General features: G+C 42.4%; 1 protein-coding gene across 1 annotated transcript in view; it reads left to right on the top strand.

Moving 5' to 3' along the window:
* Window positions 1-20,503, top strand: part of gse1b (Gse1 coiled-coil protein b) — a 166,407-nt gene that overhangs the window by 40,507 nt on the left and 105,397 nt on the right. Inside the window, exon 2 of the mRNA XM_075461967.1 lies at window positions 9,565-9,688. Coding sequence (XP_075318082.1) covers window positions 9,565-9,688 — 124 coding nt within the window. The remainder of the gene's footprint in view (window positions 1-9,564; window positions 9,689-20,503) is intronic.

The following is a 20,503-nucleotide window of genomic DNA, read 5'->3' as shown; positions in this document are numbered from 1 at the left end:
GTGTCTGTGCGCATTTTTTTCTGTCTGTATTCTGCAATTCTGTGTAGTGCATCTGTCCAATGAAATGTATCATTCAGTTGTAACTGTAAAAAATATTTTGAAACATTTCATATTCACATCACAGGGCTCTTATCCAGGCAACGTTGTCTGCTACAAAAAAAAAGAAAAAAGGAATTGGTCTTCTGGTTATCTGTGCCATGACTTTTTGAATATTCTGGTCAAACATAGTTGCTTGTTGCACAGGTCTAGAGATGGCAATAGTATTTGGTTCTGTCATTTTATTTGGACTATTTTCTCTGCATTGTAGAACAATTCTGAGGACAACCAAAAATTTGAAAAATATCATTTTCATATTTTAGATTCCTCTAACCACCTTTTGCTTTGGTCAAAGCGGTTTCACGCTCTTAGCATTCTTCAAAGCAGCTACATAAGGCAATCACATAAGGAGCCTTGAAAGAGTTTCCAAATATGTTCAGTATTTGCTGGCTGCTTTTCTTTCACTCTGTAGTAGTCCAAATGATTTTCATCTCAACTTGGTTTATGTCAAGTGTTAACGAAAGCCAGGTCATCAAATGCAACACCCCCTGCACAGCCTGCAGGTGTGTTTTTGGTCATCATCCTGTTGATGGTGCTTCTAAGCACCAACCAGATTTGATTTGACCAGAATGCTGAGCTAGTGATATTGGTTTGGTGTGCCTTCAGTTTTTTAATTTTTTTTAATTTTGAAGTTTGATCTAATGTCCAGTCCTTGTGTTTCCCGAGCAGTTCTCTTTTTCTCCATCTGTAGTGTTTTCTTTACAGCATATCGACCACGGCGGCCTGATTCATACAATCTCATCCAAAGAGCTGACATCGTGATGCGTATGCCAGTGTATGCCTTAGTCCTGTAGACCCTGATATGAGGTGCTGTTAACTGGTGATTTTTTTTTTATTAGGCTCGTACCTCTATGTTTAACCGCTGCAGCAGATGTAAATCTTGGTACTCCTGTCCAAGGGTGGTCCTCCTGCGAAGCAGTTTCATTAGTAATTGTTGTGTTTTGCGGTTTCATTTGAAGACGTACATTCAAAGTTGTTGCATCTGTTTTCTTTTTTTATGGATTGACTGATGCACATTTCTGTTTATTTGTTGGAAGTCAAAGTTAGGCGTCTGATCATCAGTACAATTTTGTGTCTTGCTTACCCTCATTGAACTGCTTTCACTGTGCTATACCCATCCCTCACTATGATTTGTTATGGCATGACGAGCAGCCTCTCCACCACCATGAGTCTGTTTATCATATACTTTTCCATCTGTGTGATTTATATCCTCCCAGCTTTCTTTTGCCTGACATCAAAATGCCATCAAAGTACTGCAGAGATTTCTGTTCGTAATGTCACGGTACTGCCCAGAGGAATGTTTTTCTATTGACCCACATGCCCGTCTCCATACTAGCTTTCTACCTAGTGCCTACATGTATAGATATATGCTTCAGGCATAAACAGTTTACACAACATGCACACAAGGATTTCAAGAACACTCTTGTGCTGGTAAATAAATATGTAACAGATAAAAAAAACAACCATACCCAATTAAGTATTCATTCATACTGTTACTACTACTATTTTGTTTCTGTTCTTTATATCCTCTTGAGTTGCAAAGAAACACCTAAGGTCTTCATTCTACACTTCTTCAGTTATATTCTTATATCTAAGATGAACTGGAATCCAAGCACTATTTGTATGTTTATGTTGAGTGTGTGTTTCTGCATCTAGTTTTATGCTGTATAGACTGAAACACAGTCAGACAATCAGCTTGTTTTCTCTCTGACAGTTGGGCCAAGTCATTATTTGTTGATAGAGCATTGTCTCTGAGGCCGAGCAGAGCTAAGCATATTTATGTATTTGAAAAGTTAGCTCAAGGACACACTGTGGCGCCACAAATAAGCCTGATTCATTGCCATGCATTTTGCTTGAGACCCAACTTTAGGTTATGCAAGCTTCATTTCAAACAAGTCAAATACTCTACACCTATGCCTGCAGATATATGCAATGTCATTGTGGAGGTTTTAAATCTGAATGCCTCCCTGTTCTGGGTCTGTATACTATGATCTGCCTTGAAGGAGGAAACAAAACCCCTGAGATGTCAACAAAGTATTACAGTCATTGAGTCACTCATACCCTCACATGCAGTTTCCAGAGCCTAACAGATCCAAGAATTGCCTAAATGTCCCCTATTGTTACTTCAAACTTGGTACTTCCCTTGCTTTGAGCTTTGCTCTCCATCAGGATGAAAGTTTAACAACCATGGCATCACTGACAATTGAAGGGCAGGTTGATAGTGAGGGCTGAAGCATCAGCATTCACTTGGCTGATCCACTGACTTCCAGTATTCTGTACTGCTGTGGAGTTTGCTTCAGTTTTTGTGAGCACAACACTGGCACAGTAAAGGGGGCTGAGGCTAATTCTGGCTTACTCCAAGGTCATGTCCAGCATCAGCTCCAGCGTTGTCTTTAATCTGGCTATACAGCACATATATTTAATTGTTAACAGTGTTGCAATTTTACATTCTGTTTTGAGGGGAGGCAGGTTGAGTAATATACCACACTGTGTATTCTAATTACATTTTCTACGATGCAGCTTAGGGGTTAGTATTCCATCTGTGTAAACAAGCCATCTTCTCTTTCTTAATCAGTGTGAAAAGACATAAAAGTCTCAGCCACTACTGAAATGGCATCTGTCTAAATATAGCTTGTATATGTTTTTTTTTTTTTTTTTTTTCTATCTATGAGTTTATTTGTCCATCCAGCAGTCCTGAGATCAGCCTCAGTGCAAGGATTAAGTCTGTCAGGCTTCCTGTGCTCTTGCACTGACCCATGCCTGACCTGTGTTTGGCCCTCGGGCCTCCTCATGGCTACTGTATGGGCTTCTGTGTGTGTGTCCATACAGCATGTGTGTGTGTGCGCGTGCATTTGTGTATAGTGTAATTTAAGCCCCAGGTTAGGATAGCACTACTGCATAGTTCATCCAGGCAGAAAAAGCAAGACACGGGAGCCTCAGGATGGGCAGGGAGAGGAGGGAGATGGCAGGACAGCCGAAAGAGTGAAAAAGGGGAAGGTTTCAGCAAGAAAGTAATGGACAAAGAGTACAGTAGCAAGGCTCTTTTTTAACTTAGTCTCCATGGAAGAGAGATGTCAGTCTGTGTCAGTTCGCTCCACTAACCAGCCTGTAGCAGGAGAAACAGATCTCTCCCCCTCCTTCTCACACGTTCTTGCTTTTTTCCCTCCCACACTAACTCTATCTGCTTTCTTCTCTCATATCTTTTGGTGATAGCTTTTCTGCCTCAGTTGAGAAGAGCAGAAATACTCCACAGCTCAGGGGAAAACAGCAAGACTAAGTTATAGACCAAGCAGTGAACCCATCAGCTCTAAAAGGCAGGCTGTAGTGCAGGTCTTCTCCTGATCATACTATGGGTGAATGAGGATTCACTATTTCAAATGCTGTAGAGTAAGGGCCTGAAGGCAGGGGCACACTGCCTGCTCCTCTGCATGATTTCCCTCAGTGTTGTAGGGAGGCCAGTACATAGCTCTTCAAACACAGACGGGATCAAATCTTCAAATCCCCTGGAAATGTCAGCCACATTTGAGGAAATGTCAGCAGAGCTGAGAACACACACAAACAGACATTGACCAGAGCATGTATGCACACAGGCAGTCGTGGCCACTATGAAAGAAAGGCATTAGGAAGTAAGGCAGTCATGTCCTGTGGGTGAAATCAGCCTCATCTCCTTCGTTTTCCCAAAGCTCAAGAGAGAGTCATTTTCTTTGCTGCTGCAGGTATTTATTCTCAATAATCCTGAACTTAAAATCCCTGACATTTTTTCATGAATAAACATTTGCCTCTGTGTTCACTAACATCAAATGGCCCAGTGCAGTTGTGATTTAACTGGTAATGCCAGTATAGTGTCAGCGTGAAGACTGCATTCACCCTGAGGTCCAAAACACTGCAAGATTACACAAGACACACACGCAATGGAAAAAAAACACAACAAATTTAATTTCAGAAATCACAACCAAACAGAAAACATTACAAAGTTTCAGAGGACACAACAAAATATAGAATATGATATTTTCTAGAATCTAGAAGAACATTTCAGAAGACACTAAAACATAACCACACAACCAACGATAAAAGTGTTTGAGACAAAATACCATGATTTTAGAAAGCAAAAACATCAAAAACACATTTAGTTAAAACAGAAGCACAAAACAGAAAACAACCATTTGTAAAGCTAAACCTTGTGTAAAACATTTAGAAAATATCACCGTGTTTTACGCAATGTGGTGCTGTATTCTGTTAAATAATGCATATTTTCTGATATGTCACCCTTTTGGTTTTGCTTTTGGGTTTTGAACTTGCAGGTCACTGCCGACAATAGATCTTTTTTTTCTCTATGAACACTGTTTATTATTGCCTGGCTGCACGGTGGTGTTATGGTTAGCACTGTCACCTCACAGCAAGAGGGTTCCTGGTTCAATTCCTGGCTGGGGCCTTTCTGTGTGGAGTTTGCATGTTCTCCCCATGTATGCGAGGGTTCTCTCCAGGTACTCCAGCTTCCTCCAACCACCCAAAAACATGCAAGTTAGTTTAATTGGTGACTCTAAATGTGTGGATGGTTGTTTGTCTCTGTGTGGCCCTGTGACGGACTGGTGACCTGTCCAGCGTGTACCCTGCCTCTCGCCTCATGATGGCTGGGATAGGCTGAATTGGATCAAGTGTGCATAGAAAATGGATGGTTGGATGAATGATTATGACTGCTTGATAGTTGTTTTTCATTCAGTCTTTGTTTTGTCTTCAGCTGGTCCTGGAGGAGTTTTCATGATTAATTTGATAAAGATATATGAGAAACAAGATTTCACAAGGAAACAATTGTGCAATATTTGCTCCTAACACCTTGCCTGCTCCCATAAAACACAAGATATGGGACATGGTGTGTTAATACAGTGATTTAAAAACAACTCAAATCTAGATTTTTAGTCACCTCAGGTGATTTCATCCATAGCCACTGACATCATGCTGTGTTACCATTGATCTCTCTTCACTCCTGCTGACTAACTTATCGACAACCTCAAAGTGTATTTCCTGTCTGGACTGTCAGCAGTGTTTATGGATGGCCCTGCCCCCTGGTGACACACACACACACACACACACCCGCATGCATATGTGCGCTCACCACTTCTGCTTATCGACGTATCCTTTTGCTTGACCCTGTCTGGTGCGTGTTGAACTGCAGATGCTGTTCAGGGCTTATATATCGACGGACACGGTCCTGAAAGCTTTAGGTCACTTTGAATGTGTGCAAGAGAAAAAAAGCAATTGTCAAAGGGTGCATGCATTTTTGAGTGATGCGCACACAAATTGCCCCCTTCTCTCTATGTGTGTGTCACTACTCGTAAGTGATACTGAGTCAAGAGAAGAATGTATATGTGCAAGATGTTGTCAACACTGTTTCAAGCGGATGACAGGTGAATGTGGGTTGAGAGAGGTTGTGACTGCTTTGTCTGACTCTCTCCCATACACACACATACACACACACACAAGCATGCACACACACTTTAATCTGGGTAAGCCTGCAGGGCCTTTGATTATCTGCAAGTTCCAATCAAGATCTGCACTCCGCTACTAATGTCTTGTGATCCTTTGAGGGCACACAGTTCTCCACGCTGCTGTGTGATTTCTGCTGGCAGGCTCTCTCTATGTCCTGCGACATCATCCATTACCAGCTTCCTCCTTACCGATTAGAGGAGATAACGCTCAACTAAGGAATTAACCTCAATTAGTACTAGCTCTGTAGTACTTTCTCATTTCACCTCATGGCTCCTGTTCTGCATCTTAAATATCCCTGGTCTTTTTTGAGGGCATTTATCAGCACAAGTGTGCCTAATAACTCACCACATTTCAATTCATTTAAAGAAATGAAAAAAAAAACAACAACAAAAAGACAAAACTTTACAGTAACTTTAATCTAGAATCTAGAAAAGAGTTTGCCATTAAATTAAATACATTAATTCAAGATGCTCTGTCTTCCCGTTTCAGGCATTTTCTGGATTTGCTGTTTTGGTAGCGTTTCATAACAATACTGCGTTAAGACTGACATAAAACTGTCTACAGGCATTTATGGGTAATGAGCAGAAAATGTTCATTTGTCCTAAAACTTTACAATTCCTAAAGACATAACATATTAATGACAGTCCAGTGGAACTCCGTTTTAATCTGTCTTTAATGCATATTTACAAACTAGCACATGAGACCGGTGCTGATTCTGGCAGACGTGTTAGGGGCCCAGACATGTTGAGGCATGCACTGTCCTGCAAAATTTGTTCAATTCTTATTGTGAACATCTCTAAGGCCATTTTCCCATTACATGGCCAAAAAACAACATCGCCTGGATTTAACCAAGCAAATAGGAGAAAGCCAACCATTGGAACATATTGATTCTTACTCCCCACCGTGTTTTTTGGTGGATAATAGAATTCATTTGATTGTATGAGATTGTACCCTTGACATGGCAGAACTATCTTTCACTTGATGATATCCTGTGTGCAAAGATGGAAAAAAAGGAGACAGCAATGTGTCTGAAAAAAATGTGACGGACAGAAACGGTTAAGAAACCCGCAGGCAGGTTTCATGTGTGGTGTAGAGGTCATCCCCGGACTCAAACATGACTATTTGTCGGGACATTTTTTTTTTTTGTCCTCACATGACGGTTAAGGGATAAAGATGAAGGAGCCTCACCCTGCCTGTGTAATGAGGAAGATAAATAGTGAAAATCAGTAAAGCAAAAATAAAGCGAATATACTCGCTGACATTCTTCCCTTCAACACAGACACACACAATCGTATGAGAGTCCCAATACTTCAGTGGCACAGAGACTGCGTAGGAGAAGGTGGATCGTTACCTTGAACAAAGGGTGAGTTTATTCTTAAGCGAGGTCTGCTTAAATGGTTTTTAACTGCTGGTGTGGCAGAGACAGCTGTCTGTGCTTGAAGAGAGGACAGGTGGACGAGTCTCAAAGAGGCAGTTGCAACAAAAAATCCCAATTCAAAAAAATCCCCCTGACCAGTTGGTAAATTTACATATAGGCCGAAAACCAAAACACTTGTGGGTTTTTGTGTCATAGTTACAGTTGTGGCTTTTGCCCGCTCACACTGTAACTGTAGGAGGAAGCATTGTGCACCTTGATACTTACACCTACATGCATGTATGAATTCAACCACACAGACACGCATATGCAAACGCATCCAAAAGAAAAGAACTAACCCCCCCAATTCATTAGAAACGAGAGTGTGTATTTTATTTTTAGCAGTGTCTGTTTAGGAGAGTCTTGTCAGTATTCAGGGCCCTCCTCTGCTCTGTCACTCTGTGTCTCTGTCTCCAACTGAGAGCGATGTATATTTCATAAGCCCGGGGTGCCTCTTTGTCTTAAGATGCACTGCACCTCCGCTGCCTGTTTCTCAGTTTCTCGTCAGTGGAGGGAGCCATCAGAGTCGTTTTTTTTCTTTAAATCTCCCCCACTCTTTTCTCTCTCCTTACTGACAGCCACCGTCTGCTTCTCCCTCCACTTTTCATGGTCAACTTGTCTCTCTCCAAGAAGTCTCATCCCTCTTTCCTCTTTCAACAGTGAGAGGGAGCGGAGTAGAGAACAGACTTGCTCTGTCAAGGCTTTCTCTCTGTGTCTCTCACTCCGTCTTTGATTCTGTCTGTCGGTCTGTTTTGCAGCTCTGTCACTTCAGGGAAGGGACACTTCTTCACCTGGAGCCGCACCCCCCTTAGTTGTTGTCTTTTTATAGCTAAAATCTGAGTGCTGTGACAGCAGCTAAAAATGGTTGACAAAACACATCTGCAATTAATTGCTATATTTGCTGCATCAGTCTGTTTTTTGTTTTTGTTAAACATTGATTATTATGGTAATAATGCTATTGTAGCTCCTATAATGGTGGAACATGTGTTCAGTTGAATCACAATCCTTATTTTAATGATAAATTGGAGGGTTGTTTTTATTTTTATTTGCCCATATGATAAAGTACAGTTGTGTCTGATACCCTGATAGTCCAACAATTCTGTCTTTTTTGTATACTAGCTGTACATTTTGTTAAAGGGCCCACATTTTGCTCTCTCAAATGAACTGGGGGACTATTGGAATGAATACAAGTGCTTGAACAACTATTACTTCACTTTGCTGCCACGCTCCCGTCACTTTCTGTCTGAACTTGGACATCTAAGCATTGGTGTCTTGTGTGTAAGTATAGAGGCAGCATGGGGGCATCAAAGTTGATCTGCCACAGATACTCCTCTGATACAGCAAAGGAGGGGAAAAGCAGCATGCAACGCACCGCTCTAACCAAAAACAATGCGGCCAATTCTACAATGCTGGCTTGATGTGTGAAAACATGAGCTGACATGCGGGGCTGAGCCACCTTTGTTTTACGTGTAAATTACCATAAAGAAACAGAGGGGCAGGTCAGTGAGGATATCTTTTTTGCGATGCTGTTTCCTTAAGCCAACCGATTGAAAGACACAGTTTGGTGTGATTGGTCCGCTGATCGATCAGTAATGGTTGGGTGCTACATAAGTGTGAATGCTTTGTTTGAAGTGTTATAAACTAGCCCAGCTGCGGCTACACGGAAACGTTTTTCACTGTAAACGATACTTTTTCTTATCGTTTCGCTGTCGCGGCCACACGGAGCCGGCGTTCCCACTACCCCAAAACGATAGTTTTTGAAAACGGGTTCCAGAGTGGGAAAGTTTGAAAACGGCCTCGTTTCGTTTCCATTGTTACAGCTAAAACGTTTTTGCGTCAGTCACACGTTGACGCTGGGAGCCAATTTTAACACTTCTCTATTGTCTCACAGGTGGCGTGACACAGTGGCGTGTGTACTGTATCGTTTCATCGTTTTCGTTTGGACAGCAGCGCGTTTCCGTGTGGTCGCAAGAATTTTCGTACCCGTTTTCAAAAAAAACCTCGTTTCGTTTTCGTGTAGCCGCTGGATGGAAGGCTCGGGGGGAATTTCCAGTGGGCCACATGACACTCGATGAGCGCGTGTCATGTCAGTGTCATTCTGTTCTAATGCTGTGGTAAACTTGGCAATTAACTTACACTTCTTTGTTTATTGTCCCATTGAAAACTACGTTTATATTCTCATTAGTAACAAAAACTACAGGATACTAAGTACCAAACCGTTGTTTCATTTATCCAGTTCACTTCACTTCAAGAGGTGGGCTGGTCTCGAACATAAAACTCCCGGGCTGAGCGCTGGTTCCACTCCGGCCCTGGCCTTTAGCGTAGTGCTATGCACATACTGTATGTTTCATGCTAATGCTGTTAAGGACAAAAAGCCTTAAGACAAGAAGCCATTTCAGGGTAGCTGAGGAGCAGGGTCTGCTGTAGGAAAGCATCATTAACATGCAGGCTTTTGGCTTTGTAATTTGACCTACATTTTGTCAGGAAAAAAAGCTTTACAACGCACTTAAATAAAAGAAAACCCCTAAGACTTAATCTGACCTTAGTGATGTCTTCATATCATCCAGGTGAGTGCTGTGATTGCTGGTTCAACTGGAGTCACTAAAGAGGCGGACTCAGGTTTGGGGCCCTTGCAACCCGCTGGAGGCCCAGAGACCTTAGAGGCAGAGAGAGCTGACCATCCACTTTCCAGTGAGTATTTCTCTCAGACATTTCAGCTTTTACTTTCTTTGCCATTCTTTTTTTACAGTCTCTGCCATTGTTGCTTTGTTTTTCTTTCTCTTTTTGTCACATTTTGCTCAAAATCCTTCTGCCTTTTCTTTAACTTTTGTGCAACATCACTTTGATCGGTGGCATTTCACTTCACACTACAGTGATGTTTAAGATGTACAGATGAGTTTAGTTACATTCTCTTTTTGTTCTTTTTAAAAAAAACTTCCAACCACTTGCAGCATTATCTGACTTGTTATATTTAATACTGTGTTTCTTCCTGTTGTCGATGTGCGTGACCACCACTATTATCAAGCCTTTCACTAAGGGCGCACAGAAGTAGATTTTGCGGTTCAGCCTACATCTACTATCCATAGCCTTAGAACATGTTATCTCCTCCCTTAGCGGGCATCTTATCTCTGCTTCCTTTTTCCTGCGTGAGACGTCCTCCTGCACTGCTGCGTGGTAGCGCAGGAAGTAGTGAAACCCCCCGAGTGAATGAAATGAGGTCTAAAGCAGCTCTAACACCGCCAACCAGAAAGTGACAAGAATGACTTTTGAGTTAATCTTACAGGCCTGTGCTGTTGGGCCTCAGTCTCATCGCAGCCATGTTGGAGAACAAAATATCAGCCTACATGTGCTGCTACGTGACTTTTGATGAGGAATCAGTGATTTGCCTGCAATTTGTTTTGCAAATTCAGAGGGGATCTGATCTCGTCACAACTCTTTGACTGCATTGTGAGATAGCGACCGCTCATAATTATCAGTAATGCAAACTTGCAAACCCAACCACAAAACATGCACACCATATCTCAGTTTTTGATCAGCTTACTTGTGTAGGTCACACAGTGATAGAAGTTTTGCAGTTGTTCCTATTTCTGTCATACTTTAGAGAAGTATAGCAGTGAGGGTGGGTTCCTTTTGGAGATGGTTGTTCACAACTTTTTGGATGAGAAAATGGGATTGATATTTGACATGGACTCAGACACTATCAAATTAGCGACAGCATGTGCACACATATGTGCAAAAAGGTTGTAGAAAGGAGGCCATCACTACAATAGATTTTTAGAGATCAGTGTTTTTAGGGTGGAAAATGCTGGCTGTCTCCTCTTACCAGTGTTGATTGCCTCATTTTCCTTTCTCTACTTCTTTGTATGATACACAAATATTTGCACTAATAGGAACCGTAGTTATATAAGTTTCTGATCTCTCCTTTGTTCATTTTTCACTTTGTCTTTTTCTTAACTGCCCTGTCTGCTCACAGTTCTCGGGCCACTTTTTCTCTTTTCTCTTAGGCTATTTCTGTTTAGCCACGAGGGCCCCCCCCTCGTCATTTACAGAAACTCATCTTAAGCTCTCTTTCCAACAGAACCCACAGGCGTAAGAGCACACACACAGACACTATTGCACAACCACAAACACACTTGATTAAACAGTTATGACAACGGGCCACCATACTCCCACGCACGCACACACAACATTGAGCGATCCTCCCAGTGGTCTATTGTGGGTTGAGAATGGGGTTTTCATGAGTTATTTAAGTGCTCTGCATCATGCAAGTTGTGCTCCAGCTCGCTCCGACATAACACGGCCCATTTCCTCCACTCAGGCTAGAAACGTGACACAAGACATGCTTGTGGTGTTCATTCAGAGTGCAGCAGAGAGGTACACAATCAAAGGCTGTTGGTTTTAAATCATTAAATGTGTCCCCATACAGCAGCCACACAAGAACTGTAGAAACAGGCTTATTTTGTCACTGAAGGAGCTCTGTTGGACCACATCAAATCAGAAATATTTTTTAAATGAACCAATTCCTATTGATAATCAGACAGGAAACACACTGGAAGAGGATATGACACCTGAGCTGTGCACAATGGTGCTTCGGGGCTATGGATCCGTGAGCACATTTTCTGAGCGGTTCCCATCAGGAGTCGCTCAGGCTCAAAACAACCACTCAGTCAATACGTCATTATCTGTGGTGAAGGACTACGCTGAACCCTCCTGCTCCACAGGCTATACAGATATCTCATTGAGGGAGCTATACATAGAACATACATGAATGCATAAATGTATGGCTAGGAAATTTGTTGCAGTTTGTTCTTCTGATTCTAAACCATCACCTCTTCTAAAATTAACTTTGCCAGTGACAGCCTTTACTTTGCTCTCTTCCAGTGTATAAGCACAGCCATTTGTCTTTGTCATATCGAGCAATTACAATTTGCCATATCTGCATTTACGTCATGTTTGTGCGTTAATATATGTGTCTTGGCACAGAAATTACACATGCTGATGATGTGATTGTCATGAGAGCGGCTTCTGATTGCAGCAGCACAGCTGGACTTGGCAGACTTGGCAATCCTGAACACTTGGCTGCAGGCCAGCTCAATAGAACTGCAATTACCCACTGTGGGAGCATGAAGCACCACCGAAGATAGGGTGTGGGTGTTGGTTGGGGCACGGAGGGGCAGTGATTAATAGTGTTTGGCAACCTGCATTTGCCAGGGTCTGAGCTGTTGTTTTCACTGCCGTGGTAAAATACTACCTTAGAGGACGAGAGTTATGCCACAACAAGAAATGTGCTGCACAAGTGCGCACTAAGTGAGGATAAAAAAGGTGATGGAAGCTGCCTGGTGGGCAAAAAGTGGAAGAGCAGGTGGATGGGGTGCTGTGGATAGGGGGTTGGAGTGAAAGACCAGAGGGACTGAGGAAGCATGGTTAGAAATGCCACTGCTTGCAACTCCTCCTCTGCTCACCCTCTCTTCTTTTCTTTTGTCCCCTTCTCCGGGGAACGGAGGGTGGGTTAACTTCCAGTGACAGAGACAAGCTTGTCTCAGCTGCTATAAAGCACAGCAGATGGAAGAGTTTGTTTTTGTGTATGTGAGTCATTAAAATGCCGCTGGAGACCAGGGTATACTGAGTCTCTTGGCATTGCCACCCTTGGCAGAGCAACATCTCGCCACCCTCTTTTTCCAGCCTATCAAAGGGGCCAATGAATTTGTGTATTAAGTGAGAAGCGATAGTCTCAACAAATGATATTAATTCACAGCGTTCCCATTGTCTTTTCGATGATATGTTTTCTTCAGGGGGCAACAACGCTGGATGGCCTGTGTGGCTGTGCTTTCGTTCATCTGTTTGAGTAATTCAGTAATGAAATGATCACAGGATTTTTAAGAAGCAGAGCTCTGTTCTAGTGTGTGGCGCCAGTCCTGGCGGGCATGAGGGAATTAGTCAGGAGACAGTGGGTTTGGCACAATGCCACGGTTATTAGTCACTCACAGGGTGGGCATGGGCTTATGCCCCAACTCAATCACTCACTTTGTTTGCATTTGTGTGTTTAATGTGTTTGTTTGTGTGCACATGTCTCTGTGCAAGTCTAGCATGTTAGTCAGGATTCTCCTTTGGCCACACTGACCTTATTGTGCAGTCACTCCTGGTTGATTTGACCCATCTCCAACACATTCCTCTCTCTGAAAGACTAAAAAACAAGCTGCTAACCCCCTCTACCTCCACTCAATCCCAATCTCTCCACCCTCTTTTTCTCACTTTCTCTCATCTTGCATACGGATGGGTTTGATTTAGTGACTGTGATTTTCCATCCAGGACCTGGGAGCCAGAGAAAGTAGACTTAGTGAGACCTATAGATTCACAGCCAGCGAAGCACGTCATTACTTGGCCATAACTCATCAGCAGATACATCAGCAGACTGGAGCGCTAATGGCTGCGAGCTGTCGCTGTTCAGGAAGTAATAAACTTTTTTTCATTTTATTCCCTTAATTATTTCCTCCTCACATATTGCATAAATTGCACTAAACGATGACACCAAAACGTATCTGACAGTGTGTTGTTATTCACCACTCTGAGCAGACTGTGTAAGATAGTGTTCAGATTCTTTTCAGTTGTGCACTACCAGTGGCACCTGCTTCCCAAAACCCCACATTACTTTGGCAGCATGGCAGTGATCTCAGTCATACAGTCAAAACCATGATGAGCCATCGTCAGAATCCAGAAGAGCGTAGAGTCTTGCATCAGGCTTGTGGCTCTTTCGAATCACATTGCATAAAAAGACAGAGAAAAAGGCTGAGAAAGCCTAAATTTGAAAAAGATTGATAAATTTAAAAAAAATGTAGCTAAGTCTTTGAGATGCTTGGAACAACCTACCTGCCAACTGTGTGCAAGTGTACTTGGAAGAATTAGTGCTACTTTAAAACTAGAGGGTGATCACACCTAATCTGACGTGCCAGATGGTTTGTTACACAGAACCATCTGGGCCAGTCACAATTGGAAAATGTCTGGAAAAAAACTGCTCAAAAGATAGTTTGCAGAGGATTGGATGAATCATCTGTCTGTCACAATCTCTATCAAGTAAACTCCAAATTAACAAAGCATGGCCAGTGGAGCCAGTTGGTAAACGAATGTCTTGCTGAGGCCATTTTGGTACAAGAATGAGAAAAATGTCAACCTGTTGTGTTGTTTTTTTTTACCTTCTTTCAATAACAGTTGCCAGTTTTTAAACAATTTATAAATGATCAAAAACTACATCTAAGGTATACTTTAAGCTGCAGGTATAGGATGCTGATTGGTCCTAACTACTGTACCTCAGCTACAGCGGCCTAGATTTAAGCCAGGGCAGATTGATCCTCCTTTGATTAAATCCAGCAAAAAAAGCTTACACCAAATATGATTTGATTTAGGTTTTCTGTTCAATGCACTATGTAGGAAGTCCTTGCATAAAACAAAGGTATTTATGGAATTATGGATTCTATTATAATCAAACTTTGTGCTGCATGCGCCAAAGAATTGGTCCTTTAGCCTCAGAAATGTTTAGTCAATGCAATGGGGCCGCCTGACGTAAGGTTAATTCTCACTGTGGAGCAGTGAGGTCAGCTTACAAGCATGTTTCAGCAGTAGCACTGAAACAGAAGACCCCTTAGAGAGAAACCTCATGGCTCTGACCTTTGACCTCACATTCACCAGGAAACAGGTGTTTAAACAGGATTAAGTCTGCCTGCCTGCACACTCATAGCTCATGTTTACTAAACACTTAAGCACACTCATGTTTCTGTCTTTTTATTTTACAGCAGGTGGAGAGAAAAAAGAGAAGCTTATGATGTTGTGATGTTTCACATTATCTACACTGGATATGCTGTTTTTCTTTTTGTCTCTTCTGATAGCTTGATGATTGTGGATTCATTTCTGTGTACTCTTCTTGGATTTTCTCCCTCTCTCTCCCTTTTTTGTGTGTCCTTCCCTCTGCTTTCGTTTCTGCGCCCTCATGACTTCAGTCATCCCTTCCTCTCATCCAGCATCCCTGTCTCCACCTCCACACTCTCTGCATTCGTTTTTTTCCCCTGCTCTTCAACCCCTCTCTTCTTTCTTCCTTTTAAACTGTCTTCCACTGTCTGTCAACTAGACTGAGACTAAGTGCTTTTTGCTGTCCCTCTGCAGGTGGGACTGTAATAAAGCTTGTCAGTAGGAGGCATGGGTCAGGCTGTCACATGCTCTTTGCCTCCCCTCTTTAACTCCCTCCTCCATCTCCTTCTACCCCCCCTTCCCGACGCTTCTTTCTTCCAAGATCCCCCGCTTTCATTTTTGCTTTATCAATTGTCTGCCCTTTCTTCCCCATTTTGTCTAGCTCTTAACCGGAACTGCTCTCCTTGACTAGTCTCTCATGCCCCTGTCGCTCTCTGGTTTCCTTGCCAACAGCACTTTCAGGAACATGATGAAGAAGAGCAGCAATAGGAGACGTCCCTCTAAACATAACAACAACAACACACACACAAACCCGTAGGCATTGACAGTCAAGCAATTCATGTAAATGACTACAGGTGAGGTTTCATTGTTTGCCCACTTGCTCTTCCCAACCACCCTCTCATGTTCCATAAAAAACCAGTAGATTACATGGAAACAAGCTTCCTCTACACAAAACAGTTTTTTTTCTATTGCTTTGTGTACTATACATGTCCATGCACTTTTACGAGTGTAAGTATTTGTTACACCCTCAAAGGGCACTGAAAGGTTAGAGCTCGTATATTATTTGCATGCATGTTTTCCAGTCTGATTCAAACCCACATTCTTGTTCCAGTGTGTGTCTGCGTGTGTGTGTGTGTGTGAGAGAGGGTCATTGGTGGTGCGGAGCCTTTAATAGAAATAGCTTTTAAAGGTATCGCTCTTGTTCTAGCCACAGGATGGCAATACTGAGCCCACTTACTGCCTCCTATCAACCACTGCTCTGTCACACACACACACACACACACACACACACACACACACACACACACGCACACGCGCACACACATGCACACACAGCTCTCTTTAGTCTGAGTTAGCCCATGCTTGTGTAAGGTGACAAAGTGCAGTGAATAATTTAGTCTTGGCCATGTTAATGGCTGACAGCGAACACAGTTTCTCTCCTCTCGCTGGTCCATTACTAGTACAGTCTGTTTCACTCTCACTCTCTCTTCTTCTCCCTCTTGTCATTTCCTTTGTATCTACATTTTCCATTTATGTGGTGCTGGTGATATTATCTAGATAATATACTTTTATCTAATCATAATTCTTATATTATACAAGCGAAAAATGTAAGAACTCTCGTGTTTAATTATCTATTAAGACATAAAGGAAATTATAATTCATTTTCAAAAATCTTTTACTCAAATTTTTTGCCGAACTTGCTGAAAGCCCTAATGATATTTTGTAACTAAACAGATGTTATTCGTTTAGTTACATCAACAGAAATTAAGGAACCCTTTAGATGCCACCACCCACACCCACTATGACCAAAATGCCTACAGTAGAATTATCACATTTTTGCCAATAATTACATAGATTAAAATGTACTAATGTCAAAGAAGCATGTTAATATAACAATCTTTAATTGATTTCAGAGCTGTTTTGTGACAGTTTTAATTCATGGCTGATAAAGTGGCCAATAATCGCATCCTTATCAAGTGAAAAATTAGACACATCTTGTGATGAGGACTTTTCAAATTCACAATAGGCTAACATGTGTTGACTTAGTATTTCTGTCCAATAACTTTTTATGATACTCAAATATGATAACTTCCATCCATTCATTTTCTATACCCACCTAATCCAATTCAGTGTTGCGGCAGCGCTGGAGCCTATCCCAACGGTCATTGGCCAAGTGGTGGGGTACACCCTGGAAAAGTTCACCAGTCCATTACAGAGCCACAAAGAGACAAATGAGACAAACAACCATGCATGCTCAAACTCACTCCTAGGGCCAATTCAGAATCACCAGGTAACCTAACTTGCATGTTTTTGGGTGGTTGAAGGAAGCCGGAGTACCCGGAGAGAACCCACGCATACACGGGGAGAACATGCAGACTCCACACAGAAAAGCCCTAGCTGGGGTTGAACCAGGAACTCTCTTGCTGTGTGGCGATGGTAGATTTGATAACTTAAGTAACAAAAACAAAACAAAACAAGTTTTTAAATATCTTCTTTTTAGCATGAATTTATTATTCCTTCTTTCCATAAACCACCCAAAAAATACGTTGTTTCTTCCTTTTACCGACTGACCTCATGCACCAAATGGTTTCCTCCACTTACCCAGTCAGAATAGTTGTTGTAGGAAACTGCTTGGAAAAGGGCAGGTGCTTCAAAAAAAATACTTGGCATGTAATTAGATAAACCATCTGTCTATTGTGTCAGTCATGGGTTAGCTTCAGCCAATAAGATAAACAGAGTGGAGCCAGTGGATAATTCAAAGTCTTACCAAAGCCAGTCAAGAGAAGAGCAAAAGCATCTTTTCAGTCAAGAGATGCTGTTCTTTGCCTTTCTTTCAGTGACGAAATACTCTCCAGTTCTGACATAACTGTTACTAAAGTGGCTAAAATGCAGTATTTTGCCATTTGGCATTATGAAAATGCTATTTATTAGAAAATATTTTCTGAACTTCTGATGGAGTTGAGCTGTCATAACTATATTTTCCTGTTCTTGTATAATTTCCTTCCTCATTGATCCCAGTTTAAATTTTTTCTCCTCATCTTCTCATTTTCCAGCTCTTTGTTGTCATTTTCTCCACTAACTGTTTAGCAGATACACAGGAAACGTGTATGTGCGTCTACATTTGTTGGCCCAGTCAAGAACTATTAATGTCATAATTGCTCCATTGGGCTTCAAATCTCTGTGTTTGTGACGTGGGTGAAGTATATTATGACCCTAACACTAATGCAATCACATACACTAAACAAATTATAGCCGTTGCTTCCCTCTCTGTCTCTCTGGCACTCGGTCAAACCACAGTGATCCTGCATGGGGTGTACGTGGTTTGCAGTTTGTACGGCCTATGTTTGTTTTCTTAGGCTCTGCGTTGCTTCATTTTTCTCTCTGATAAAATCATTACGAGTGTGTTTAGGGCAGTAAGATCCAAGGAGCCAAGCCTGGTGGGCTGCAGCCCCACAGAGGCCTGGCCAGGCTCAGTCTGACTCAGTGGGATTGGTAATGACGTTTCCGGGGCGAGACACCCAATTGTTGGGACACCCCATCAGGCTCCCTGTCTCCAGCCTGGCTGATAAGGTCCCACTGGATGTGGAGAGGGGAAGCTTCTTCTATTATCTCTACTTTTTTCTTTTGAGCATCTGCGTGTCACATGGTTGTCTTCTCATTCCTGCATTCCTTCTTCACACTGGTTGTTTCACCAGTTCTTATTGGCTGCATTTCCATTTGTTTCTCAAATTCTATCCCACCTCCTCCCCTCTATTCCTCTCCACTGTCTATCGCACATGCACTCCGCTTACATCTCACACTGACACACACAAACACATCCAGAACCCTTGAAGTATAGGGTCATGATTGAGGCGTGCTGTTAATTAGCCGGCAGTGGTTGTTGTAGCAATGCAATGGTAGGGTGTAATTAATTAGGTGGCATGTGCACAGTGGGAGAAAAGGAAGGAGAGAAGGGATGGAGAGGAGAGAAATACTGCTATCAGTCCCCCTTTTATCCTCTGAGCTCAGATGAGTTCCCCTAATGAGAAAAAATGAGATGCTCCCAACCAGGGAAGAAAGCATTTTGTCTTTTACATGTTCTCTCTGCCTTTCCTCAGCTTGTCGTTCTGTCACTGCCTTGTTCTCTTTTTATCTGACTATCACATCCAGGCTTTTGCTCGTGGGGTGCCGGTAAGTTGGAGTCACCAAGCATAGATCTCCCTCAGTGGTTTGAGCACAGCCACTGGGACTCATCCAGACGTACGCTTGCAGCTATGCGGCATGGCAGAGATGTACGCTTATAGATTTTTAGAAATGCCTTAATGGCCACTGCTCTTCTGCATATTTGCTATTTTTTTGCAGGTTTTTTTATGATTAAAAGAGGAAGAGAGAGAAGGAAATAGATGGAGAGATGTCATAATGGCAAATAAATGTGGGAGAAAACCAAAAGGTGCACAAACACTCAGAGCTCTATTGATCCTCTCCTCAGTTCAACACTGTCTCCTTGACCTCATTCTGAAGCACCTCTGCATGTGCATGTGTCAACTAATATGTCTGTGCGAGTGTGTGTGCATTTTAGGCCTACCAATAATTCAGTGTATTGTATCTGTTTACAGTACCGACAGAGAATCTCAAGTGGTGTCAACCTGCCCATTTTAACAGCATCATGAATATTTAAAAGTGCACACAATGCCCTACCCTCACACACTCTCCTCCCGCAGAACATTCAGATGCTTTAGTAGAGACGTAAATGCATGCAGCACAGCGCCCCAACTCCAATGAACACATTTACACGTACAGTTCTGCCTTGCTTGTGTAAATTGATAGTTTAATGGCTGCTGGGACTCTCCTGCCCTGTGTGACTGAAACTGTCCAAGGTGATGGGTTTATGGACAGTTTGGCAATGTCAGCGGAGCCAGACAGCTATTTACAGCCTAGTGTAGACACTTTGGACACTGGCTGTTAGCATAAATCCAGCCGGTGGATAATACACATTGTTAACTGTGTTCAAATGTAAATCACAACACACAAACAGCAAGCAATCACTCAGTCAACCATCCTGTCCTCTCTAACCTTACCATCAACACTGCCAAATACCAAATACCCTGCACGCAAACATCATACCCATGTTGTAGATCTGTATCTCAGTTATTTACTGCCCCCCTGCTATAACGTTAACAACCATCACCCGCTTTTCCTACCTCTGTCTCTCTTTCTGCACCTTTGCCTCTGTCTCACATCCCCTTCAACTATCATTTAGCTTTACGAGGCGCCCTAAAAGAAGCTTGAGGTGTGGATCCCTCCCTCTTCCTCTTATGTCTGAGATATTGATATCCTCCATAAGTCAGGCACGCCGCTCTATGTCACTGAGGAGAAACTGATGACAGAAGAGTGCGACAGGGGGAGTGGTGCCAGCAGGGAGTTATACGAGGGTGGCTGTGTATGTGTTGGAGCCTGTTTGTGTGAGATGAGGCCACTACAAGTGTGCACTGCATGCTAACAGACTTATTATAGGAAAAAAAAAGAGTTGATGGTCAGGGTAAGCAAAGGAGAGGAGGACGAAACTAAGAGAGACAGAGATGTAGGCAGATAGGAAGGAGGAGGGAGGCAGATTTGTTTCTTTCTTTATGAGCTCTTCCTTTGTGTATGATACAGTTGCCATAAACGGAGGTCAGCTGAGGAGTGGCTGTTTATAAGGTCCATTTCTTAGAGTGAGCATATCAAAAAGCCTATGAAACTGTGATCAACACACGTGTGTGTCTCTGTGCTTGATTTGTGTTATCCATCAGAGCCATTATAAACCATCTATCTCAGTCTCTAACAGGAGTATCAGAGTATCATTTCTAC

The sequence above is a fragment of the Odontesthes bonariensis genome, chromosome 1 (genome assembly GCF_027942865.1).
Source record: "Odontesthes bonariensis isolate fOdoBon6 chromosome 1, fOdoBon6.hap1, whole genome shotgun sequence".
Lineage (NCBI taxonomy): Eukaryota > Metazoa > Chordata > Actinopteri > Atheriniformes > Atherinopsidae > Odontesthes > Odontesthes bonariensis.
The sequence above is the reverse complement of the archived record's forward strand: the minus strand, read 5'-3'. Positions and strand labels throughout refer to the sequence as shown.